Below are 25,662 nucleotides of genomic sequence, written 5' to 3' on the forward strand. Positions count from 1 at the left end.
ACTCTGCGGGTCTGGTTACGGTGGGGGAGGGGGCGGAAAGGAGCTAGAGGCCTCACGTGCAGAGGATGGTTTACTGATTCCGGCTCCTCTGGTGACCCCTTCCCAAATCCTCCACCCAGCCCCAGCCCCACCCCTCCAGCCCCCGCAGCCCTTGGAGACAGAGGAAGTGGCCGGGAGCTCCTGGGCCCCAGCTGGAGCGGGGACAACGGTGACGGCACCAGTTGAGGAAATCCAACTTGGCAGCTCAGCGACAGGGCCTGGGGTGACATCCGTGCGAACAAAGGGAGTGTGTTTCCAGGGAGAGGAAGCTGTCCCCTTGCCCACCCGTGGGCTCAGTATGGGTGTAGCATCTACACCCCTTGCCCACCCTGGCCCGGGGCGATCCACAGGCCGAGCTGCCTCCCTGCTCTGGGCCTGGTGCCTCGGGTGGTTTCCATGAGTCCCCCCTTCTCCACCTGTGGTCCTGATGTGGGAGGTGACAGCGGGGCTCAGGGAGACACGGCATCTGTCTGGCATCCAGTTCTTTTCAGGCTCTAATCCACCCTGGAGCTACAGAGGGTTTAGCCGAGGGGAGCCCTGCCTAAATCTGCTCTAGGCGGTGGGCCCATGCTAAGACCAGAAAATCTTCTTCCACGCTTCTCTCCTGGGTCAGATACCAAGGTGCTAACTTCTCTCAAGAGCTGCCCTTTCTCCACTGTACTCACTGCTCGCCTTCCAGCTGTTACAGCAGCTGCCAAGAGATGTCATTTTCACTCAGACATCGTGCGCACGGAAGAGGAGGCAAAAACTCTCCAAGTGGAGGTCTCAGTGAGGGTGGAAAGCCTGGTCTGTGCCAGGGAGCAGGTTGATTTTTTCCTGTTACGGAAACAGCCTCACACTGACAGCCTAGTGTGTAGCTGTGAGGCCCGTGAACTTGCCTGTGGCGGCAGGAGCCCCGAGCAGCCACTGGAAAGGGCCGGGAAGGGCTCCGGGCAGCAGACGGTGGGCAGCCTGTACCTCCGTGCCCGCCCTCAGAAAGGCAGCCCCACCGAGCTGATCACTGAACACAAACTGGCAACTGGTTTCCAAGGCAAGAGCGTCCCAAAGATGGGAGCCTGGCTAAACAAACTCTCTTTTCATTTCCACACAAATTATAGCTCAGATGGAACGTGGTAGGGGTGGGGGTGAGATGCGGAGCTGCGTCAGGAGGAGAAAGGCAGGCAGCGCACAGTGAGAGGAACCATTATGCTCGCCAGCCTTCATGGTCCCTCGCTGGGGCCGGGTCGAGCGGGTTCCTGAGAGTTCTGCCAGGATGTTCCTGCTCTTCCTCCCAACCCAGCCTGGCCTGGGGTGGGCGTGGGCGGTGCCCTCTGCACCCAGACCCCCACCTGCTGAGTGAAGCCTCCTGCCCACGGGGTGGGGAAAGGGGCTGGGGTCACCGGGCCCTGAGCCTTAAAACACTGTGCTGACCAGAAGTCATTTAGTGGCAAAACAGAATTTCAGTCTGGGAAAGTGAATCTGAGCCAGAGGAAGCAGCCGAATTCCCAATGGCCCCGGAGAGTGCTCCCAACCCAGAGCCACTGGAGAAACGTGACACCACCTGGCTGCAGCCCAGCTCTGCCAGAGAGCCCCTTGTCCCCGGATCACTCTGTTAGGGGAACTGGGGACAGGCAGGGAGCTCTAGGATGACGGGATGGAGCTCAGCCAGCTGGGTGTAGGCACTGGACCCTGAATTCTTTCACAGGTTCCCACAGCTTGAGAAACGCCACTCCCTTGCTCCAACCTCTTGTTTGCTGTGGCTCCAGTTCCAGCTCCAAGGAAAGAGCTGTCTCTCGGGCTGACTGAGACATTCCTGACTCCTTTTCCTGCCCATTCAGGGCCGACAACCTCTAGCTTTACTCCCAAGGAGGAACAGGAACAGAGCTCACGGTATTGACATAAAGGCTGCATAGCAGTGGAATGATGATCCTTTTTTCATAAAGGTCACAGAAATTTAGCCAAAGACCATATTCTACCAAAGGAAGACATTTCAATCAATGTGATACTTTTTTTTTTTGCGGTACGCGGGCCTCTCACTGTTGTGGCCTCTCCCGTTGCGGAGCACAGGCTCCGGACGCGCAGGCTCAGTGGCCATGGCTCACGGGCCCAGCCACTCCGTGGCATGTGGGATCCTCCCGGACCGGGGCATGAACCCGTGTCCCCTGCATCGGCAGGTGGACTCTCAACCACTGCGCCACCAGGGAAGCCCTCAATGTGATACTTAATCAATGTGATAGAGTGATTCCTATGATAACATGCATATTTGTAAGTTAAATTTTTTTTTTTTTTTTTTTGCGGTACGCGGGCCTCTCACTGTTGTGGCCTCTCCCGTTGCGGGGCACAGGCTCTGGACGCGCAGGCTCAGCGGCCATGGCTCACGGGCCCAGCCGCTCCGCGGCATGTGGGATCTTCCCGGACCGGGGCACGAACCCGTGTCCCCTGCATTGGCAGGCGGTCTCTCAACCACTGCGCCACCAGGGAAGCCCTGTAAGTTAAATTTTTAAAGATAAAACCCCTTTACACAGATATATTTAGAGTCCTCAGCTCCATTCTTCCAACAGAGGCAGACCCTTAGGGACACAGATCTGCTAGGGAAGAGGAACCCGAGGTCCCGGCGGGGGCACTTACGATGCTCCGGAGCATCTTGTCCCCACCGCTGAAGGTGACCGCCAGCATGGAGGCACACTCCTCTGCATAGAAAGGCATCCGTCCCTCCTCGTCCACAGCACCTGGGGACAGAGTAGGGGAAATGGGAGCAGAGATAAGGGCCTGACAACATCAGAGTCATCTCTGAGTTATCACCCGGGGGGTTGTCCTGAGTTTAAAAAATGATCTCAGTGGTCCAAGTCCTTCAAGTACCCACACTCCTCACCAGGACAGGCAGCCTCAAATGGCAGAGGGTATTCTGCGCCCTAAGACCATTCTTTCAACAGGCTCCAGGGTGAACCTGGGGGGCGTTCCACCTCAATACCTACTCATCCATTCGCACATGCATTTTCCTCAACATTTACCAATTACCTACCGTGAGTCGCGCACTGTGTGAGGCATGGGGGCCATGGGAGAAGGGCACAGGCCTGATCTCAAGGAGCCCATGGTCAGGGAGGAGGTCGGGTAAGTAAATGAAAACAACCGGGATGGTAAATGCTATGGGAGGGAGCACAGGTAAAGGGCATTTGGGGGTCAGGGAAGGCTTCAAGCAGGAGGGAAGGGACCCATGGAAGAAAGGCAAAGCAGAGGCCTAAGCAGCTGTGGGGAGTGGAGGCGGGGGGTTGGGCTGGGTATCCCAGATGATGGGTGGAAAGTGCTCCGGGGTATGACTTCTAAGGAAGTCCTGACATCCTCTGAGAGCAGGGCTAGTCCCTCCTAACTATCAGAGCCTGAAGAGAAGATCATGCGTACAGTTTTAGACAGACACATGGAAGCTGGGGGCACACCCACATACACGGTCCCGTCACCACTGAGAGTCTCTCTCACACCCACAGGCGTGAGCACACATGCACACTTGGGGCCGTCAGGCCACTACCTATGGTGACTGTATAGATGGAGTTGGCGTAGCCATCGTAGTTGCAGTTGTCGTTGTGCTGGCCCCCATTGCCACTGGCTACCACGAAGATGCTCCCAAAGCCCTGGCGGCCAGCGATCACCCCGTGTTGCAAGGCAGCCTGAGGGGCAAAACGTCCAGGTCAGCTGAGGAGTTCATAGGAAGACCCCAACCTCCATGCTGCTCATTCTTTCCTCCCCTTCTAGAAGGAAAAGAAAAAAAGCCAAGGGCACTGGACATGGGAGAAAGAGATTTAAAGATGGACTCAAGGGGAAGAGGCTGTTAGCGGAACAGCTGTATGGTGGACAGGCTCTGCTTATCAGAGAGGGTAGGGCCAGAAATGGGGAGCCAAGCACACAACCAGAGTGAAACAACCTCAGAGCACTGCTCCAGTTCTCTCTGAGAACGTCCTCCACACTCCCCCAACCCCAGGTCAGGAGCGCTCTCCCCAGAGGAGGTGCCCGGTCTACATGGTAGGTGTGGCCCTGCAAACGGGGGTGGGGCGGGAGCAGCTCCAGGAACGGAATGAAGACCGGGTCCTAGATCTCCAAAGTCTCCACGCGGTCCCCAGTTACCTTCCCAAGCTGATGGGGACCGTCCACCGTCTTTCCATCGTCATCTGGTCCCCAGCTGTTGAGAGATACCCAGTGGGAAGAGCCAGAGCCAGGCTGTGGCTGCCCACCCAGGCCCCCCAGCCTCAGCTGGCCATCCCTCCGCCTGGGCCCTTCCTCTCCTCCCAAGGGCTCCCACGATGAAAGGACATAGGGGTCAAAGGTCCAGCCCTCACTCCAAAGTGGAAAACAGAAGTACGTGCTAAAGTTCTTCTTGTCCTTGGACACTTTCCCAGTTTACGACTACTTTAACCAGACCCTAAAAACCCTTTCTCAGGTCCCCGGGGAGTACAGAGTGGTAGAGATGGGTGGGACCTAGGGATCTAACGCTAGGCTTGCTGGCAGAGCACAGGGAAGGAAGTATCTGTGAAAGCTCTCGGGTCTGAGGAGTTCTCCATTCTCTCTCTGAAAGGAAATGTCCATGTGGATAATGCCGTGCATTTACAGGAGACATTGTTTGGGGAAGAGCAGGTGCCATCAGTGCTGGGGGGCAGCCCAGCCTCAGCCCCTCCTTATCAAACACCCCCTCCCTGCCATAACCATAACCCGGAGCTGCAGGTGTGTTTCTGGGGGGTGGTGTGAGGGGGCCTGGTGCTGGGTGTCCAGCTCCGCTGTGGTTGGAAAGGAATGCCCAATTTCTTCCAGAGCCTTCTGAGTTTGATAATCAGATAAACACGAGGCAGGATGGAGCACTCCTCATTTGGCAACCTGTACTGGGGTGACGTGGGGCTTAAGACTGAGAACCCAGACGCTGGGGGTCTGGAGAAATGAGGGCAGTGGACTTACAGGCTGAACCCAGTGGGGAGAGCCCCGCTGGGCCCTGCCCGAGTCAGCCCATCCTGCTGTTCTCTGGTTGGAGGATTCGCCCAGTGCCCGAGCCTCCGGCCCCTCACCTCGTTCCTGGCTCCGCCTCACCTGCAACTGTAGATGTCATTGATCTGATAGTGCTTGTTGAACGCCACAGCCTCCATGCTGTCTGTCAGGGGTCCATCCAGTACCCGGATACCTAGGCGGTGAAGGCCATACCGGCTCAATAATGCTGGTCCCCTAGACGGGGAGCTGGGTGCTGGGGGGCCCCCCGGCGGAGACTTACTTTTCCGTCTAAGTGCTCCTGGATCTTTTGAATTTTTATACCATGTGCATGTACCTGTCCAGAAATATTTTTTAACATAATGCTACATCTTAGACTTTAAGGGTCCTGGGGTCCGGTGGGAAGATGCAGAGTCTAGAACGTGGGGAATCCAGGGTCCCCTTCTTACGTGCACCCTTCACCATGTAAAACACTGCAGCGGTGCCTGACACACACAGGGCATTCAATAGATGGTACTCATCAGCATTACTCCTCTCGTGGATGCCTGATCTCACCCAATAAAATGGGGTGGGTCACATCCTGGTGACCACATAGGGCGGAATGGAGCTTTCAGAAGGGACTTGGGCCCTGAAAGTTTCTGGCTCCCTCTGTAGCCCCATTCACAGAGAGGGCTGCTGACCTCTGCTGGAGTGTAAGAGGAATACAGCCAATCTATTCCAACCTCGAAAATGCAGGTCCCAAGCATTTATGAGGAATCACGCGGACAGCGTGTCCCCATTCATCCCCTTCACCTTCTGCCTCGATGGACAAAGACCAAGAGGCAGAGGAGCTGTAGTACCACCCCAGCGGGGGCCAGGGCTGCTCCGCTCTCCTGAAAGGATGGAGAGCAGCCGGTGACCATCAGAAGGGCTGGGAACTGGAGAGCTGGGAGAAGGGAGAGGGGCCTCCACAGACACACGGCGGTCAAGGAAGAAGGGCAGACCAGGAGGCACTTGGTAAACCATGAAAATACAAACACAGCATGGATGAGTACAAGGAGTTATCATCACAATGAGCTGAGCATTGACAGGGCATAACCGTGATCAGAAAAAGGGAAGAGTCGCCTGGGTAGGTGGGGCTTGGGCCTCCATCTCCCATCCAGAGCATTTCATACTTTCAGCTGTTTTATACAGTGGGGTTCACTGCTAAAAACATGTTGGAAACACAGTGCATTGAAAAAAAATCAATGAACCGATATGTCCTGCAGACACCTATTTATAAGCTTAACCTTTGCTTTCTGCTGTGTGTTGAGAGTGAAATAAAGTCGGGTTGGAATTCATGGGGGAGGGACAGAGGATGGACAGCTGTCACAGGAGGAATGTACCGAGGCTGGACTGGAGGTACCTGCTATGCGGCTCCCATACGCCACTCCCACGGCACAGAAGCTGTTGTTGGGCACGGCAGCGATCTCTCCTGCACATCTCGTACCGTGGTGGTTGCCATTCTCCACATCCGGGTGGGGCATGGGGTCAGGGTCGTTAGAGTTGAGGTCATAGCTGCCCTCGGGGCTCTGAAACAAGGCGGGGGGACAGGCGGGGCATGTGGTCACTCGCTGGTTACAAGGGGTCAGGTCTTGGAGCTCAGGGAGAGAGGGGAACTGGGATTTGGGGGCTCTAAGCCAGCACTGTGCGCCCATCTCTGCCAACCACATGGGCTGTGAGATAGGAGGACAGGACACCTTGAGGCAAAACTGAGAAGTGCTGCAGCTCTTGGAAAATTTCTCTCTTGGCCATTATAGAAATGTGCCTAGGAGCCGCTTCCATGGTGTGGGAAGCCTGGGATAAAAGAGGTTTGGGGCTACCTAAAAGTCAGGCTTTAAGGAACTTGTGCAGAGAGGGAAGCTGCCCGCAGAGGCCACTCCTTACTCCCCAGGGCAGGGAACGGCAGCAGGAACCAGGAAGTGTCTCCCTTGCTGAGATGGAGCCACATCCTGTGTCTTAGCTACCAGGCTGGAAGGCTGGCTGTGGAAAAGGAGTAGATAAAGAACACCATCCCACCTTCCAGGCCCTTTTATTTGGCCCAATGACCTCTAAGAAAGGGGACAGGCCTGAGGGAACATCAAGAATCAGGTAGGAAAACCTCTCCCAGCAGCCTCAGAAGCAGCGGGTTAAAGCTCCACAATCAACTTCATGTACCCTGCATCTGTGGAATACATGAATAGACAACAAATCATCCCAAATTGAGGAGCCAGGAGTCAGTGCTGTGCCTCTGAGGTGGGAGAGCCAACTTCAGGACACTGGTCCACAAGAGACCTCCCAGCTCCACATAATATCAAACGGCGAAAATCTTCCAGAGATCTCCATCTCAACACCAGCACCCAGCTTCACTCAACGACCAGCAAGCTACAGTGCTGGACACCCTATGCCAAACAACTAGCAAGACAGGAACACAACGCCACCCATTAGCTGAGAGGCTGCCTCAAATCATAAAAAGTCCGCAAACACCCCAAAACACACCACCAGACGTGGACCTGCCCACCAGAAAGACAAGATCCAGCCTCATCCACCAGAACACAGGCAGTAGTCCCCTCCACCAAGAAGCCTACACAACCCACTAAACCAACCTTAGCCACTGGGGACAGACACCAAAAACAACGGGAACTACGAACCTGCAGCCTGCAAAATGGAGACCCCAAACACAGTAACATAAGCAAAATGAGAAAACAGAAAAACACACAGCAGGAGAAGGAGCAAGATAAAAACCCACCAGACCTAACAAATGAAGAGGTAATAGGCAGTCTATCTGAAAAAGAATTCAGAATAATGATGGTAAAGATGATCCAAAATCTTGGAAATAGAATAGACAAAATGCAAGAAACAGTTAACAAGGACCTAGAAGAACTAAAGACGAATCAAGCATCGATTAAAAACACAATAAATGAAATAAAAAATACTCTAGATGGGATCAATAGCAGAATAACTGAGGCAGAAGAACGGATAAGTGAGGTGGAAGATAAAATAGTGGAAATAACTGCTGCACAGCAAAATAAAGAAAAAAGAATGAAAAGAACAGAGGACAGTCTCAGAGACCTCTGGGACAACATTAAACGCACCAACATTCGAATTATAGGGGTTCCAGAAGAAGAAGAGAAAAAGAAAGGGACTGAGAAAATATTTGAAGAGATTATAGTTGAAAACTTCCCTAATATGGGAAAGGAAATAGTTAATCAAGTCCAGGAGGCACAGAGAGTCCCATACAGAATAAATCCAAGGAGAAATACACCAAGACACATATTAATCAAACTGTCAAAAATTAAACACAAAGAAATCATATTAAAAGCAGCAAGGCAAAAACAACAAATAACACACAAGGGAATCCCCATCAGGATAACAGCTGATCTCTCAGCAGAAACTCTACAAGCCAGAAGGGAGTGGCAGGACATACTTAAAGTGATGAAGGAGAAAAACCTGCAACCAAGATTACTCTACCCAGCAAGGATCTCATTCAGATTTGATGGAGAAATTAAAACCTTTACAGACAAGCAAAAGCTGAGAGAGTTCAGCACCACCAAACCAGCTTTACAACAAATGCTAAAGGAACTTCTCTAGGCAAGAAACACAACAGAAGGAAAAGAACTACAATAACGAACCCAAAACAATTAAGAAAATGGGAATAGGAACATACATATCAATAATTACCTTAAATGTAAATGGACTAAATGCTCCCACCAAAAGACACAGACTGGCTGAATGGATACAAAAACAAGACCCATATATATGCTGTCTACAAGAGACCCACTTCAGACCTAGAGATACATACAGACTGAAAGTAAGGGGATGGAAAAAGATATTCCATGCAAATGGAAACCAAAAGAAAGCTGGAGTAGCAATTCTCATATCAGACAAAATAGACTTTAAAATAAAGACTACTAGAAGAGACAAAGAAGGACACTACATAATGATCAAGGGATCAATCCAAGAAGAAGATATAACAATTGTAAATATTTATGCACCAAACATAGGACCACCTCAATACATAAGGGAAATATTAACAGCCATAAAAGGAGAAATCGACAGTAACACAATCATAGTAGGGGACTTTAACACCCCACTTTCACCAATGGACAGGTCATCCAAAATGAAAATAAATAAGGAAACACAAGCTTTAAATGATACATTAAACAAGATGGACTTAATTGATATTTATAGGACATTCCATCCAAAAACAACAGAATACACATTTTTCTCAAGTGCTCATGGAACATTCTCCAGGATAGATCATATCTTGGGTCACAAATCAAGCCTTGGTAAATTTAAGAAAATTGAAATTGTATCAAGTATCTTTTCCGACCACAATGCTATGAGACTAGATATCAATTACAGGAAAAAAGCTGTAAAACATACAAACACATGGAGGCTAAACAATACACTACTTAATAACGAAGTGATCACTGAAGAAATCAAAGAGGAAATTAAAAAATACCTAGAAACAAATGACAATGGAGACACGACGACCCAAAACCTATGGGATGCAGCAAAAGCAGTTCTAAGAGGGAAGTTTATGGCAATACAATCCCACCTTAAGAAACAGGAAATATCTCGAATAAACAACCTAACCTTGCACCTAAAGCAATTAGAGAAAGAAGAACAAAAACATCCCAAAGTTAGCAGAAGGAAAGAAATCATAAAAATCAGATCAGAAATAAATGAAAAAGAAATGAAGGAAACGATAGCAAAGATCAATAAAACTAAAAGCTGGTTCTTTGAGAAGATAAACAAAATTGATAAACCATTAGCCAGACTCATCAAGAAAAAAAGGGAGAAGACTCAAATCAATAGAATTAGAAATGAAAAAGGAGAAGTAACAACTGACACTGCAGAAATACAAAAGATCATGAGAGATTACTATAAGCAACTCTATGCCAATAAAATGGACAACCTGGAAGAAATGGACAAATTCTTAGAAATGCACAACCTGCCAAGACTGACTCAGGAAGAAATAGAAAATATGAATAGACCAATCACAAGCACTGAAATTGAAACTGTGATTAAAAATCTTCCAACAAACAAAAGCCCAGGACCAGATGGCTTCACAGGCGAATTCTATCAAGCATTTAGAGAAGAGCTAACACCTATCCTTCTCAAACTCTTCCAAAATATAGCAGAGGGAGGAACACTCCCAAACTCATTCTACGAGGCCACCATCACCTTGATACCAAAACCAGACAAGGATGTCACAAAGAAAGAAAACTACAGGCCAATATCACTGATGAACATAGATGCAAAAATCCTCAACAAAATACTAGCAAACAGAATCCAACAGCACATTAAAAGGATCATACACCATGATCAAGTGGGGTTTATTCCAGGAATGCAAGGATTCTTCAATATACGCAAATCAATCAATGTGATACACCATATTAACAAGTTGAAGGAGAAAAACCATATGATCATCTCAATAGATGCAGAGAAAGCTTTTGACAAAATTCAACACCCATTTATGATAAAAACCCTGCAGAAAGTAGGCATAGAGGGAACTTTCCTCAACATAATAAAGGCCATATATGACAAACCCACAGCCAGCATCGTCCTCAATGGTGAAAAACTGAAACCATTTCCACTAAGATCAGGAACAAGACAAGGTTGCCCACTCTCACCACTCTTATTCAACATAGTTTTGGAAGTTTTAGCCACAGCAATCAGAGAAGAAAAGGAAATAAAAGGAATCCAAATGGGAAAAGAAGAAGTAAAGCTGTCACTGTTTGCAGATGACATGATACTATACATAGAGAATCCTAAAGATGCTACCAGAAAACTACTAGAGCTAATCAATGAATTTGGTAAAGTTGCAGGATACAAAATTAATGCACAGAAATCTCTGGCATTCCTATATACTAATGATGAAAAATCTGAAAGTGAAATCAAGGAAACACTCCCATTTACCATTGCAACAAAAAGAATAAAATATCTAGGAATAAACCTACCTAAGGAGACAAAAGACCTGTATGCAGAAAATTATAAGACACTGATGAAAGAAATTAAAGATGATACAAATAGATGGAGAGATGTACCATGTTCTTGGATTGGAAGAATCAACATTGTGAAAATGACTCTACTACCCAAAGCAATCTACAGATTCAATGCAATACCTATCAAACTACCAATGGCATTTTTCACAGAACTAGAACAAAAAATTTCACAATTTGTATGGAAACACAAAAGACCCCGAATAGCCAAAGCAATCTTGAGAACGAAAAATGGAGCTGGAGGAATCAGGCTCCCTGACTTCAGACTATACTACAAAGCTACAGTAATCAAGACAGTATGGTACTGGCACAAAAACAGAAAGATAGATCAATGGAACAGGATAGAAAGCCCAGAGATAAACCCACGGACATATGGTCACCTTATCTTTGATAAAGGAGGCAGGAATGTACAGTGGAGAAAGGACAGTCTCTTCAATAAGTGGTGCTGGGAAAACTGGACAGGGACATGTAAAAGTATGAGATTAGATCACTCCCTAACACCATACACAAAAATTAGCTCAAAATGGATTAAAGACCTAAATGTAAGGCCAGACACTATCAAACTCCTAGAGGAAAACATAGGCAGAACACTCTATGACATAAATCACAGCAAGATCCTTTTTGACCCATCTCCTAGAGAAATGGAAATAAAGACAAAAATAAACACATGGGACCTAATGAAACTTCAAAGCTTTTGCACAGCAAAGGAAACCATAAACAAGACCAAAAGACAACCCTCAGAATGGGAGAAAATATTTGCAAATGAAGCAACTGACAAAGGATTAATCTCCAAAATTTATAAGCAGCTCATGCAGCTCAATAGCAAAAAAACAAACAACCCAATCCAAAAATGGGCAGAAGACCTAAATAGACATTTCTCCACAGAAGATATACAGACAGCCAACAAACACATGAAAGGATGCTCAACATCTTTACTCATTAGAGAAATGCAAATCAAAACTACAATGAGATATCATCTCACACCAGTCAGAATGGCCATCATCAAAAAATCTAGAAACAATAAATGCTGGAGAGGGTGTGGAAAAAAGGGAACACTCTTGCACTGCTGGTGGGAATGTGAATTGGTACAGCCACTATGGAGAACAGTATGGAGGTTCCTTAAAAAACTACAAATAGAACTACCATATGACCCAGCAATCCCACTACTGGGCATATACCCTGAGAAAACCATAATTCAAAAAGAGACATGTACCAAAATGTTCATAGCAGCCCTATTTACAATAGCCCGGAGATGGAAACAACCTAAGTGTCCATCGACAGATGAATGGATAAGGAAGATGTGGCACATATATACAATGGAATATTACTCAGCCATAAAAAGAAATGAAATTGAGCTATTTGTAATGAGGTGGATGGACCTAGAGTCTGTCATACAGAGTGAAGTAAGTCAGAAAGAGAAAGACAAATACTGTATGCTGACACATATATATGGAATTTAAGAAAAAAATGTCATCAAGAACATAGGGGTAAGACAGGAATAAAGACACAGACCTACTAGAGCATGGACTTGAGGATATGGGGAGGGGGAAGGGTAAGCTGTGACAAAGTGAAAGAGCAGCATGGACATATATACACTACCAAACGTAAGGTAGATAGCTAGTGGGAAGCAGCCGCAGAGCACAGGGAGATCAGCTCGGTTCTTTGTGACCGCCTGGAGGGGTGGGATAGGGAGGGTGGGAGGGAGACGCAAAAGGGAGGGGATATGGGAACATATGTATATGTATAACTGATTAAATTTGTAAAATAAAAAAAAAAAAAAAAAAAAGACCAATCACCCCAACTCAGGACAATAATTCCATAAGAAAAAAAAAAAAAAAAAAAGAATCAGGTAGGGCCTCCCTGGTGGCGCAGTGGTTGAGAGTCCGCCTGCCGATGCAGGGGATACGGGTTCGTGCCCCGGTCTGGGAGGATCCCATATGCCGCGGAGCGGCTGGGCCCGTGAGCCATGGCCGCTGGGCCTGCGCATCCGGAGCCTGTGCTCCGCAACGGGGGAGGCCACAACAGTGAGAGGCCCACATACCGCAAAAAGAAAAAAAAAAAAAAAAGAATCAGGTAAAGGCTTCCCTGGTGGCGCAGTGGTTGAGAGTCTGCCTGCCGATGCAGGGGACATGGGCTTGTGCCCCAGTCTGGGAGGATCCCACATGCCGCAGAGCGGCTGGGCCCGTGAGCCATGGCCGCTGGGCCTGCGCTCCGCAACGGGAGAGCCCGCGTACCGCAAAAAAAAAAAAAAAAAAAAAAAGAATCAGGTTAAGGCCCGGCGGGGGGACGGGTCGTTCCAGTGCCACTCACATAGTTGGGTGCGATGTCCCGGATGGTGTGCTCCACACCGTCGTCCACGACCACCACGGTCACCCCTTGCCCGGTTACATTGCGCTCCCATACACCCGTCACGTTGATGTCCCTGCCGGGGCTCCGCCGGTTATTCTGCAGGAGGGACAGGGTCAGGAACTATTCTCTGAGCCCTGGGAATCCAGTGTCACGCAGCGTAGCCCATAGAGAGACACGTTACAGTGAGCACCCCTGTGCACTCTTGGCCACCGTCAAGGAGCCAGAGAGAGGTTGTAGACCAATAAGGGTAGGTGGGGACAGAGCTAAGGAGGGACACGTGAGAGCTTTGCCACAGCCTAGGTCTCCAGGAAAGCCTGGCATCACTCACGGGCGGTAAGGGTGAGATGGTGGCTAGGGTCAAGGGTTGGATAATATAATTCGCAGGCCATATGATATACATTATATTAACACCGTATAATATAATGTTACTAGTTAACTCTTGTAAAGTGTTTCCCATGTGGCCACAAGTACATTAGTTCACTTAACCATAACCATAACCATTACAATCTCCATTTGACAGAAAGGGAAACTGAGGCACGGAGAGGTTAAACAGTGCACCCAAAGGTACACGCTAGTCAGTGGCAGGCGGCCCAGGCAGCCTGGTCCCAGGACCCACGTCCTGCCATGGCAGTCCGCCGGCTCTCTGGATATGAGCACAGGGAAGGTGGAGCCCGAGGACGAAGCCCACTGTGGAAGCCCACAGAAATGTCTCCTCAGGCAAAGGATGGGGGCCACTGAAGAGTAACACAGACAAGAGCCCACTAAAGCACCGGGTACCCCCCGCCTAGCCATCTGAAGCCAGAAGCTGCAGGGCTGGACTCACCAGGTGCCACTGCTGCGGGTACTTGGGGTCATTGAAGTGGACGCTGCGCTTGGTCCGCTTGAGCAGCCTCTGCTCTGAGTGCCAGCGCACAGCTTCGTGCCTGGCCAACACGGCCTCCACCTGCTGCCGGACGGCCTCCACCTGCGGGGCCTGCTGGTGCCCTGCCGGCTGGACCAAGAGGTAGTGCCCCTGGAGCTCCCCGATGCGTCCTGCATTCACCAGCCCTGCCGCCTGGGCCAGGGCATCTGCCTGCTGCTCCAGCGACTGTTCTTCCCTTTCGCCTTCTGGGCTGTCCACACGCACCGCCCAGCTCAGCCCCTCCGGACCCTGGGCCCCAGGCCCACCTGCCCCCACCAGGCCCATCACCGAGGGAAGCAGTAGAAAGAGCCCGGCTAGCTCCAGGCAGAGGCAAGTGGGCCTGGGGCCCAGGGGGGCATCTGAGTGTGGCACTTTCTGCCTCCCCTTGGGCATCAGAGCAGTAGGCTGCAGACAAAGAGAAAGGACATCAGAGGTAAGAGCGCGATAACATGGCACACCTGGAAAACCCCAAGCCATGCCTTTTAAATCATTAAACAGGTGATCCTCTCCTGTTATTCACAGTTATCTCTGACCAACAGGGATAAGCCCCCAGGGGCAGTGTGGGCCAGCACGAACCCCGGTGGGTCCCTCAGTGGCATGATTATCACTAGATACTAAAGCAGGATGTCTAAGTTGCTAACAGGCACCGTGCTGCTCTTTCCCACTGTTGCCACGAAAAGGGCTCAAAAGTCATAGGACTCCTGCAAATTCCCGGCAGAGTCATGACCGTTCTTTAGAAGAGACCCTCCTCCCTTCTTTAGAGGGGACAGAAATCTTTCCCCAGCTGACTTCTTGGTCCCGTTGTCCTGAGGGCTAACTCCCCGCAGTGGGGCCCCGTTCCCACCTGGACCCTGAGTGAGGCTGAGCTCCTGGTCTGGCTAACCACCTCACGCTCATTTTGTGCAAACGGAGAAAAGGCATCCCTTTCGCTGTGAGCAGTGGTGACTCCAGGCACAGACTGCAGACCTGTAGGCCCCAAGAAAACAAGAAATGGTGTCCTCCCAAACCCAGTGGAGCAAGCAGAGGCTGGCCATGAACTCTAGGACCCGTGACCAAAGAAACTGCAAATGATTAAGTATCATTTCCAGGAATCCCAAATAGGTCACAGACTAGAACCGAACTGGTACAGTAAGGCCAGATCAGTACATAACCCAGAAACCGTACTTCTCGACCTAAACATCAGGCCATCCTCTTTTCTTTTTTTCCTAGATGCCTAGAAGAGGGCTTGAACTCTTAGCAAAAACCCCTCTTGAAAAAGTAGGTGGTACTGCTCCCTAGAAGTCCGGGTGGTAGCTAACTTCCTGATTTCTGTACCTGTGAAGGATGTCAGGGGAAGTAAGAGTAGGCGGGAGGCGGGTGAAATGGGGAAAACCCGAGCATGCAAACAAAACTGAACAGGCGTAAGAGGCAAGTGGACACCCTGGGGAGAAGGGGTGATTGGAAAGCAGCACTAAAGGGCTACTCTTAGTCACTAGCTCAGCAAGTGGGCTGAGAAGTGAGGGCTCAAGCTCTGAACCTGGGACTGCCACCCATGGTTTGACAGAAGGGCCAAATTAGAACTGGTGGACAACTGTGGGGGACAGAGTCAGGTGAATGGGTGGCAGAACATGTGTGTCCCTATTGGTGGCTGGGCTTCAGAAGCATCTGCTCTCTACGGGAGTGGGGTGTAGGGGGGTCACCTTGAGGTAGGGCTTAGTACCCACACACATACGCAAATGGATTAGTCTCAAAACATTACAGAAACATGGGTATTTTACCGAAGTCTCTTTGGAAAGGGAGAAGGGGACCTCCGCCACCTAACATTTCCCTCCCCAAATCTACATATCTCCTTCTCTCTTTTCTTCTGAGGTTCCCAGGCAAATTTCTCCCTGCGCTCCAGCAGCCTCGACTGTCCCAAGATATTCAGGTGTCCTTCCCAGTGTGCATACAAAAATCTTGTTAGATAGCCTGATAGTGACCCAACTAGGCAGGCTCCTTCAATCTCAGTAGAGCCCATAGATTTCCGGAAGAGAGGAGAAACCTGACCACTACACCCTCCAGTCCCTCTGACAGAGCAGTACCTTAACCCCACCCCAGCCCTCACCCTAGGCTTCTGGGGAAGGAAACTTAAATATCCTCTGAAAGTAGATCTCAAACTTCACCCAACTGCTAGGCGTGTCTTTACAGCTCTGAGGTGCCAAGAGAGAAGAGGAATGATACGGGCAGCTTAGAGTCCAAGATTCTGCTCCCAAGAGACTGTCCTCCTCGCAACCTCTACACCTGTTCCTAGAAACCAGGCTGCGTACCGGAGTTAGTTTCATTGATTTCCCCCTCCCTGGCCTCGACTGCCCCGTGCAATGTGCCCCTCTCCTCAGAGGACCCCCGCTATCCTGGATCCAAGACTCCGTGGCCCCGTCTCCCTGGGCTCCCCCACGCCGGGACTGAAGGCGCCCTCTGTGCGGCTCCCTCATCCTCAGACACCGGCTGCCCCCCAGTTCTAGGCCACCCGGACCGCCAGTGCCCCGCCCCCACCGAGTTCTCAACTCACCCGCCTGGCCGCAGCTGCTGCCGCCGCCTCCTTGCGGAAACTCGCGGCTTCCCGGGAGTCCGAGAAGCCAGTGACAGTAGCATCACTTCCGCCCGGCGGCGCAGCCAATCAGCGACGGGTCCCCTGCAGGCCCGACCAGCCGGGAGCAACCAGCTCTAGGGGGCCGGCTCCTTCGGGCATCCTCCACTAAGAGAGCAGCGTGTGGTGGGTGCTCCTCGCGGGGGCCCACCGCCCCGAGTTCTCGGGGCATCTTCAAGAGGGACCTTCTCTATAGGGACGGTCCTCTCCTTCATGGCGTCCTCTGGAAAGGGCATCTCGGTTGCGACCTTTAAAAACACCTCGTTCCTCTTCTTCCTCTGAGCGTCATGACCCCGACTCTCCCTGTAATCTTCCTAGAGGGGGTCCTCCCTCCACCAAGTCTCCTTCCTTCTCGCGGTCGCATCTCCCTTAGTCCCTGCGCCCCGGGAGAGTCCACTAGTATCTTAGGGGCTTCCTCAGAGTCCGCGACCCCTTGACGGTGCCGGCTCCGGCCGCCAGAGGGCGCCGTCGGGGGCGGCGCAGTGCCATCGCGGCCTCTCCTCTGCCGGCCTAGCCTCGCCCCCGCCGCTCGTGCCGCCGGAAGTGGGAGGTGTCGCGCGCGGGCCGGCGCTCGACCCCTCCCCCCAGGCTCGGCCGCCCCCTCCCCCCGCTCCGCCCGCTCAGGTGAGTCCCGTCCCTCCCCCCTTTCCCTCCCGGGGGCGCGGCGCGGGAGGTGTGTGGGGGGCGGGCGCGCGGGCGGGGGCTGCGGCGCGAGGGGCTGGGGTCGGGGCGGGGGGCGTGGAGGGAGCTGCGGGGATGGGGGGCGGGGGTCCCGGCCTAGAAGTGGGACGGGGGTGGCAGCCGGGCGGGGGGCGAGGGCAAGGTGCGGAGGGGCTCTGGCCGGAGGAAGCGGCAGGCTGGGCCAGCCCCCTGTGGAGGGCGGCCGGGACCACCGGCGTCGCTTCCCCCCATTGTCCCCTTCGCGACCGTCCCCCGATCTCCCCCCGAGGACCCGTCGCTCCCAGCGTCGCCGTCTGGTCGCCGCCGGGTTGCGATGCGGGGCTTCCCTTGGCTCCTTCGACTTAAAGCCCCCTGCCGCAGCCTCCTGCCAGATGTCCCTGTCCCTCTCCCCTTTGGGCTCTCAGCCACGGAGTCGCACGTAGGACCCGTGCCCTGTGGTTTCGTTTCCCGGGCGCCAAGGACCCCCGGCCCGGGCTCTGATGGGGCAGGACGTTTGCACCTGTGCGAGCAGTAATGGCGATCTGGGGCCCATTTTCTCCCGGGAGCCTCGTATAATTTGATGAGGGAAACTGAGGCACAGGGGGTCTCCGGCCTGGGACTGAAGTGTGGACACAGCCCAGCCTCCATGCCTGCCCTATGCGCTCTTGGAGGGTCAGGGATGTACCTGGGATGCTATTAAAATAAAAACAAGAATTTAAACTAACCCTGTGTTACACCACCAACCCCCCGCCCGCCCCCCCCCCCCGCCCCAATATTCATATTTATTCTTCCTCTTCACCATAGAAGGCGTGAGTTTGTCCTGCAACATCTCTTACTTGGATTACCGTGTTTTTCAGCTTCTCATTTTCATGCTGGAGTAACCAAGATTCTCATACTCTGGCACCTCTAGTAACTCTAAAGAGTCTCAGTCAGTGGTTGTCAGACTTTTCCCATCTGTGGGGAACCCAGAGTAAAAGTGAAAGATACTTGGGCCTCCCTGGTGGCGCAGTGGTTGAGAGTCCGCCTGCCGATGCAGGGGACACGGGTTCGTGCCCCGATCCCGGAGGATCCCACATGCCGCGGAGCGGCTGGGCCCGCGAGCCATGGCCGCGGGGCCTGTGTGTCCGGAGCCTGTGCTCCGCAACGGGAGAGGCCACAGCAGTGAGAGGCCCGCGTACAGCAAAAAAAAAAAAGTGAAAGATACTTGGATTGCCCAGTAAAATATTGCTTTTTCTCTCTCACACGAACATCTCCAAATTAATGGAGAATGCTTTTTTTTTTTTTTTTTTTGTGGTATGCGGGCCTCTCACTGTTGTGGCCTCCCCCGTTGCGGAGCACAGGCTCCGGATGCACAGGCTCCGGATGCGCAGGCCCAGCGGCCATGGCTCACGGGCCCAGCCGCTCCGCGGCATATGGGATCCTCCCAGACCGGGGCACGAACCCGCATCCCCTGCATCGGCAGGCGGACTCTCAACCACTGCGCCACCAGGGAGGCCCGAGAATGCTTTTAATGTAACAGCCATAAAATGATTTAAAAATATAAGCTGTTATTGATATTAGGCCCCAAATCACATCCTTTGTAAATGATACTAGGCAAGGTAGGTAGGCATGTGCATCATTTGGAAGATTCTCATGGTCTGTGAGACTGCATTCCTCCTAAAGTGAAAAAGCTTTGCGCACACACACACACACACACACACACACACACACACATATATATATAGTGACGTGTGAGGATTGATATCCCTTGGGACCTATTGCATGTAATGGCTCTTTTAATATCCTACTAGAGAATACCCTTAAGTGTTTTCTCCTGGAGCCCAACTTTTTCTTTGTGTTTGTTTCCTGATATGACTCTGTTGTGTGGACATTCTGAGAGGGTGAGATCTATTTGTTTTGCAATTTTGGAACTTGTAGCCTGTACTTTGTTTCTGAACGTGCAGAGCACGATGGCAGCATCTGAGGTAGCCGGCGTGGTGGCCACTGCTCCCAGTCCTCCGGAATCCTCGTCTAGTGTATGTGCTTCCAAACCAGACGAAGTTCTCCCAGACGGTCTAAGGTAACGTGGGGACTCTCAACTGGGACGATTTCATTGGGGTAAAGGGCTTTGGAGATGGGCTTCTTACGGAGGTGTAGTTCGTCTTGCCCCTTTTTGGCTCTAGTGACATTGCATTAGATGAAGCTTTTTAAAGGTAGGGACTATCTGATCTATATTTGTATATCTGGTACCCAGCACAGTATCTGACACTCAGCAGGCATGCTAATTATTTGTTGAATAAACAGATTAAAATACAGGGGGTCAAACTCATTTGAAAATGCAAACATTTCCCACCTTCTCCTACATGCACTATCTGTTTATTTAACTATATGTTTATATGTTACATCAGTGTGTGTGTGTATATATATATATATATATATATATATATATACACACACACATTATATCTAATGTATATAGACACGTGTATATGTATCTATGTCTATCTATAGGTAAATAGATAGCCTTGTTAATATGGCTTACTGCTTCACGTATGTATTTCGCCTTCCAGCTAAACTCTTGAGGACAGGAATTATGAATACCCAACCTTGTTTTACAGTGCTTAAAACATTGTTATGTATAATGTTGTACTAGGTTGACTATGTATCCTACCTCAACTCTTTTTCTAATTTAATTTTTATTTATTTATTTATGGCTGTGTTGGGTTTTGTTGCTGCGCGCGGGCTTTCTCTAGTTGCGGCGAGCGGGGGCTACTCTTCGTTGTGGTGCACGGGCTTCTCATTGCGGTGGCTTCTCTTGTTGTGGAGCATGGGCTCTAGGCATGCAGACTTCAGTAGTTGTGGCATGCGGGCTCAGTAATTGTGGCTCGCTGGCTCTAGAGTGCAGGCTCCGTAGTTGTGGCACACGGGCTTAGTTGGTACGTGACATGTGGGATCTTCCTGGACCAGGGCTCGAACCTGTCCCCTGCACTGGCAGGTGGATTCTTAAGCACTGTGCCACCAGGGACGTCCCCTACCTCAACTCTTTTGTAGAGTACCAAGGACCTAATACAATAGATAACACTGTGCTAGCAGCTTTATATGTGTTAACACATTTAATTCTCTCAACAATCTCAGCAGGTAGGTGCTGATGCTATTATTCCCATTTATAGGTGAGAGAACTTGAGACACAGAGAGGTTAGTAACTTGCCTAAGGTTACCAAGCTTTGTTGGAGTCAGGGTTTGAACCCAGGCTCGTCTGACTCCAGCGTACTTAATAAATGTAACAAATCTGTTACATTTGTATTTATTATTTGTTATTTGTTATTAAGTGGGTAATGGCGAAAAATGTTAAGTAAACCTAACCATAAACTTGGATCTTCATTTTATAAATAAAATCAGACACATATTACTAGTAATAATAATAACAGCTAAGGTTTACTGAGTGTTTACTGTGTGGCAGAACTAAATACACCAGATGCTTTATCTCATGTAATCCCCACAATAATCTTATCAGGTAGGTAATATTACTTCTGTTTTACAGATGAAGTTAAGTAACTTGCCCAGAGTTAAACAGCTAGTAAATAGCAGAGTCAGGATTCACACCCAGGTACTGTATCTGCCCAAATTTATAATTATGTGTCCCCCCCACACTTAACCCCCAGCAAGGAATCAGCTTAGAGTATTTATAAAGATTTTTCATGTCACAAGGTGCTCTCTCTGTTGTTTTATTTTCAACAGTAGGTACTCTTGAGGAAAGGAAGGCACAGTGACCTGAAGCCTCAGTCAGTACTAGTTTGGAGTCCTTAAGGGCATAGTTGACAGAAGCAGTTGTTTGTTTGTTTGTTTGTTTTTAATAGCAAAGGAATTTAACATGCATTATTCCTGGTAAAAGACTTACAGTCGTGAATGTTGGATGTCATTGTAAATAGGTTTTGAAGATCTCTTAAAAGCAGTATGGTGAATGGTTGTAGCAAACAATAAAACAACGATTTCAGTGTATACATGTGTGTATATTTGTTATCTGGGGTAAAAGTTCTGCTGACAGCTTCAGTTTGGGATTCAAAATTGTCTGTACTTCAGGCAACTTGAAGTGAAGATGCTATGCTCTGGAAAGCTGTTGGTGGTTCTGGTCAAAGATCTGTAAAATGAATCTGAATGAAAATTATTTTTGTGAAACGAGAGTGGAATTTAAAACAATATTTCTCAATCAATATTTTATTTATTAAAATATGTGGGACAAAATTAGTACATGTACCTAAATGAAATATTCTAACTAACAGCAGGCTATTTCACCTGCATCCCCCCAAGCCTTTGGCTCCTCAGCTTCATTTCTGGGTGACTGTTCACTGCGCTGTGTCTCCTGAACCCAGCTTCTTCACCATCACACCATACTCCCTGCGTGTGGGACAGAAATCACTGGGTGGAAACTAAGTTCCTTTTCATTTGGCTAATTTGGAGGGGTTTATATAGTCTAGTTTTGTTCTTCTAGTGGTTATGTTAAAAGTATTATATATTTAAGCCTCTTTAAGATTGGGTGAAGAGAGAAACCTTTTATCTTATGTTTTTGATAGCCCCAAAGACCCTGCACAGAAGCACAAGAACTCGCCTCTGTCGAGTGTAAGTAACCAAACGATAACCAAGGAGAATAACAGAAATGCCCATTTGGAACACCCAGAGCAGAATCCTGGTTCATCAGCAGGTGACACTTCAGCAGCGCACCGGGCGGTTTTAGGAGAAAACTTGATAGCCACGGCCCTTTGTCTCTCTGGCGGTGGGTCTCAGTCTGATTTGAAGGACGTGGCCAGCACAGCGGGAGAGGAGGGGGACACACGCCTCCGGGAGAGCCTCCACCCTGCCACTCGGTCTCTTAAGGCAGGGTGCGATACAAAGCAGCTTGCCTCCGGGAATTGTCCTGAAGAGAAGGCCCCACAAGCCTCCATCCTAAAGGAAGGGAGCAGGGACACAGGCTTGGATTTCCCACCTGTGGTGCCTCCAGCAAATGGGGTTGAAGGAGTCAGAGTGGATCAGGATGATGATCAGGATAGCTCTTCCCTGAAGCTTTCTCAGAACATTGCCGTCCAGGTCAAGTATCAAGTTTCTACTACTAAAACGGAATTTGGGCTTTTAATTTTTTTTTTTTTTTGAGGGCAGGAGATATTTCTTCATAGTTGGTGGAGAACTACTCTGTCTTGTTTTTTTACTGGCAACTCTCATACTATTTTCATACAGTGCTCTGTGATGACTTCATTCTGGTGTTCAATAAGTAACAGCCCGTGTCTAATCGTGGCGACCAGGAACTTCATGACCTACATACAATCACTTTCACTGAGTAATTGATGAGCATAGGTCATTAGCATTCATATTTCCTATCTTCGACCTTGCAGGAGGAATCCTTGTTAATTCTCTGACCTACATCTTAAGAAGTACCGTGTATCCTGCCTTCTAGTGACTGGTGTGCTTTTTTGTAGCAGGAAGGATGAGCACAGTAAATTGTAGGGGCCAGAATTCTTATCTGAGTCTCGAGCTTGTCTCTCCATCAGATGTTGGTTCTTGTTCAGGTTATTTTGTGGGGTAAATGCTTCATGCTACATGGATGTCAGTGGACATTTGCCAGAACTACAGTTCTCTTGCTATGAAGCTGGTAAGGGGAGAGAGCGAAAAGTTAACTTCTCAGTTCCTTGTGGCAGATTTCTCCGTGAAAGGACGAGAGCAATTCTGCCTTTTAGAATGTCTCTGAACAGTTCTGAATATAATTGTTTCTTTCTTTATAGACTGACTTTAAGACAGCTGATTCAGAGGTAAACACAGATCAAGATATTGAAAAGAATCTGGTAAGTAGTTAAACTGCAATTTTTCATGTATGAAACCATTAATGCAGAAGATCTAGAGTCACATCATCTCATTTGGAAAAGGTTCAGGAATCTCCTTTATAAAATCCCTGACAGATGGTCAGCTAACTTCTACTTGATCACCTCCAGAGATGGGAAGCTTACTACTCATGAATCAGCATATTGCATTTTGAAAATAGCTCTTATTGTTAGATCTTATTATGAGGTGAGAACAGAACCACTAAAACTTCTTGTTATAGTTCTGTCTTGAGCTATGTAGAGTAAATCTAAATCCCTTTACTTGTTAGCCCAAAATATATTCAAAATGTTTTTTTAAATGCTTTTTCCTCTTATCCTTTAAGTCTGAACCTTTCCAGGTGAAACATCCCCAGATGTTTTTTTAACATTCTTCTTTTCTTCATATGATATATTTTTCAGTCTTTTCTTCAACCTGGTTACTTTTTCACCTAGACATGTTACATCTTCTCAATGTTTCTTTTAAAATGTGATCCTGAGAGCTAACTATAGTAATGCACATACAGTGTAATTACTTCACAATACAATGGAACTCTTGTGTCGTTCTACGGTGACATTCTAGACACCATTTCCTAAGCTGACATCAGCTTATTTTGGCCGTCTCGTCACACTGTTGAGCTTTCACTTTTACTCCATCAGGTCTTTTTCTCATGTATTGTTTAGTTGTATCTTCCTATTTTATGCCTAGGTAATTGGTTTTTTTTTTTTTAGTATCACTTTTAAAATCTGTTTTTTACTTAAAAATAGGTAATTGGTTTTTAAAACTTAGAGAACTTCACATTTAGTTTTGTTAAAGTGGTCCCCTTGATCTTTCCCTGGCATTTTGTGGCAAAACTTCCACCCTGTAAGTGTGTGGATATCTGAATGTCCATTTTTCAAGAGGAAGGATAATGCTAGAAAAGGCATCCTATGTTCAGGAAGAGGTCTTTAGGGTAAGATATGTTAATTGAATGGAAATAAAGAGGAAAACCAGGTAAGAAAGTGGATATTTTGTGCAAGTTGAAGAAATTGAGGGGCAGATGGAAAGAAGTAAGTTATTGGAGTACATTAACCACATGAAAACTTTTAAATAGAGAGTAACAACTCAGGAGTTATTTATAACAGGCAAGTAAGAAGATCCTAGAGATGCGAGACCTGATGGTAATGTGCTGCGTGAGAAACAGGCTAGGAGAGAGCCTCCAGGGGAAGGAGGAGAAGTCGCCTTTTCTTGAGCACTTATTCTAAGCACTTTACATGGAGTGTTTATTTGGTCCCCCCAGTTGTAAGGCAGGGTTTCATTGACGATATAGCAATAGAAGGGGCCAACTAAGAGGTTATAGATAAGCTTTAGCATCAGTCTGAAACGGGTGGAAACTGGCAAGCCATTAGGCCAAAAGAGGCCCAGGGTTGTGTTTTGTTTGGCAGTATGCTTTCGGGTGGTGGTGTGACCCACATGCTGTAATTATTATTATTATTATTATTATTATTAAAATATTTATTATTTATTTAATTTGGTTGCGCCGGGTCTTAGCTGCGACATGTGGGCTCCTTCATTGTGGCTCCAGGGCTCCTTAGTTGTGGCATGCGAACCGTCAGTTGCAGCATGCACGTGGGATCTAGTTCCCCGACCAGGGATCGAACCGGGCCCCCTGCATTGGGAGCACGGAGTCTTAACCACTCTGCCACCAGGGAAGTCCCTATTATTATTATTTTAAAAACACAATATGATTATATTTTAGTAAACAACCAAAATACAAAACACCATAGTCAGTTGACAGCAGTAGAACATGGTATTTCATTTGCATTGCATGACAGATGGTTAACATTTTTAGTTGTAAATGAGTTCTCCACATGCTTTTTTTGTGTGTGTGTGTTGATTTTTTTTTTTTTTATTAGTTTCTGCTTTATAACAAAGTGAATCAGTTATACATATACATCTGTTCCCATATCCCTTCCCTCTTGCGTCTCCCTCCCTCCCACCCTCCCTATCCCTCCCCTCTAGGTGGTCACAGAAGCACTGAGCTGATCTCCCTGTGCTATGTGGCTGCTTCCCACTAGCTATCTGTTTTATGTTTGGTAGTGTATATATGTCCATGCCTCTCTCTCGCTTTGTCACAGCTTACCCTTCCCCCTCCCCATATCCTCAAGTCCATTCTCAAGTAGGTCTGTGTCTTTATTCCTGTTTTACCCCTAGGTTCTTCATGACTTTTTTTTTTTCTTAAATTCCATATATATGTGTTAGCATACGGTATTTGTCTTTCTCTTTCTGACTTACTTCACTCTGTATGACAGACTCTAGGTCTATCCACCTCATTACAAATAGCTCAGTTTCATTTCTTT

The 25,662-nt window shown here is 48.7% G+C and overlaps 2 protein-coding genes across 6 annotated transcripts in view; one reads left to right on the top strand and one right to left on the bottom strand.

Annotated features, from left to right (window-relative positions):
* PCSK7 (proprotein convertase subtilisin/kexin type 7) overlaps window positions 1–16,822 on the bottom strand; it is a 28,337-nt gene extending 11,515 nt beyond the window's left edge. Inside the window, exons 1-9 of one of the 2 annotated variants that reach the window (XM_060103061.1) lie at window positions 16,763–16,818; window positions 15,080–15,201; window positions 14,158–14,640; window positions 13,296–13,430; window positions 6,365–6,530; window positions 5,086–5,176; window positions 4,135–4,189; window positions 3,542–3,680; window positions 2,647–2,747 (exon numbers count right to left, since the gene is read on the bottom strand). In XM_060103061.1, the coding sequence (XP_059959044.1) occupies window positions 2,647–2,747; window positions 3,542–3,680; window positions 4,135–4,189; window positions 5,086–5,176; window positions 6,365–6,530; window positions 13,296–13,430; window positions 14,158–14,628 (1,158 nt within the window). In that variant the 5' untranslated portion in view covers window positions 14,629–14,640; window positions 15,080–15,201; window positions 16,763–16,818. Of the gene's footprint in view, window positions 1–2,646; window positions 2,748–3,541; window positions 3,681–4,134; window positions 4,190–5,085; window positions 5,177–6,364; window positions 6,531–13,295; window positions 13,431–14,157; window positions 14,641–15,079; window positions 15,202–16,762 lie in introns of both variants that reach the window. The other variant, XM_060103063.1, reaches the window with a different exon arrangement.
* A 547-nt stretch (window positions 16,823–17,369) lies between these two features.
* Window positions 17,370–25,662, top strand: part of RNF214 (ring finger protein 214) — a 67,787-nt gene continuing 59,494 nt past the window's right edge. Inside the window, exons 1-4 of one of the 4 annotated variants that reach the window (XM_060104838.1) lie at window positions 17,370–17,464; window positions 19,444–19,559; window positions 22,051–22,561; window positions 23,251–23,310. In XM_060104838.1, the coding sequence (XP_059960821.1) occupies window positions 19,450–19,559; window positions 22,051–22,561; window positions 23,251–23,310 (681 nt within the window). In that variant the 5' untranslated portion in view covers window positions 17,370–17,464; window positions 19,444–19,449. Of the gene's footprint in view, window positions 17,465–19,387; window positions 19,560–22,050; window positions 22,562–23,250; window positions 23,311–25,662 lie in introns of those variants that run through there. The other 3 variants (XM_060104837.1, XM_060104839.1, XM_060104836.1) reach the window with 3 other exon arrangements.

This window comes from Mesoplodon densirostris, chromosome 7, assembly GCF_025265405.1.
Source record: "Mesoplodon densirostris isolate mMesDen1 chromosome 7, mMesDen1 primary haplotype, whole genome shotgun sequence".
In the NCBI taxonomy this organism is placed as follows: Eukaryota; Metazoa; Chordata; class Mammalia; order Artiodactyla; family Ziphiidae; genus Mesoplodon; species Mesoplodon densirostris.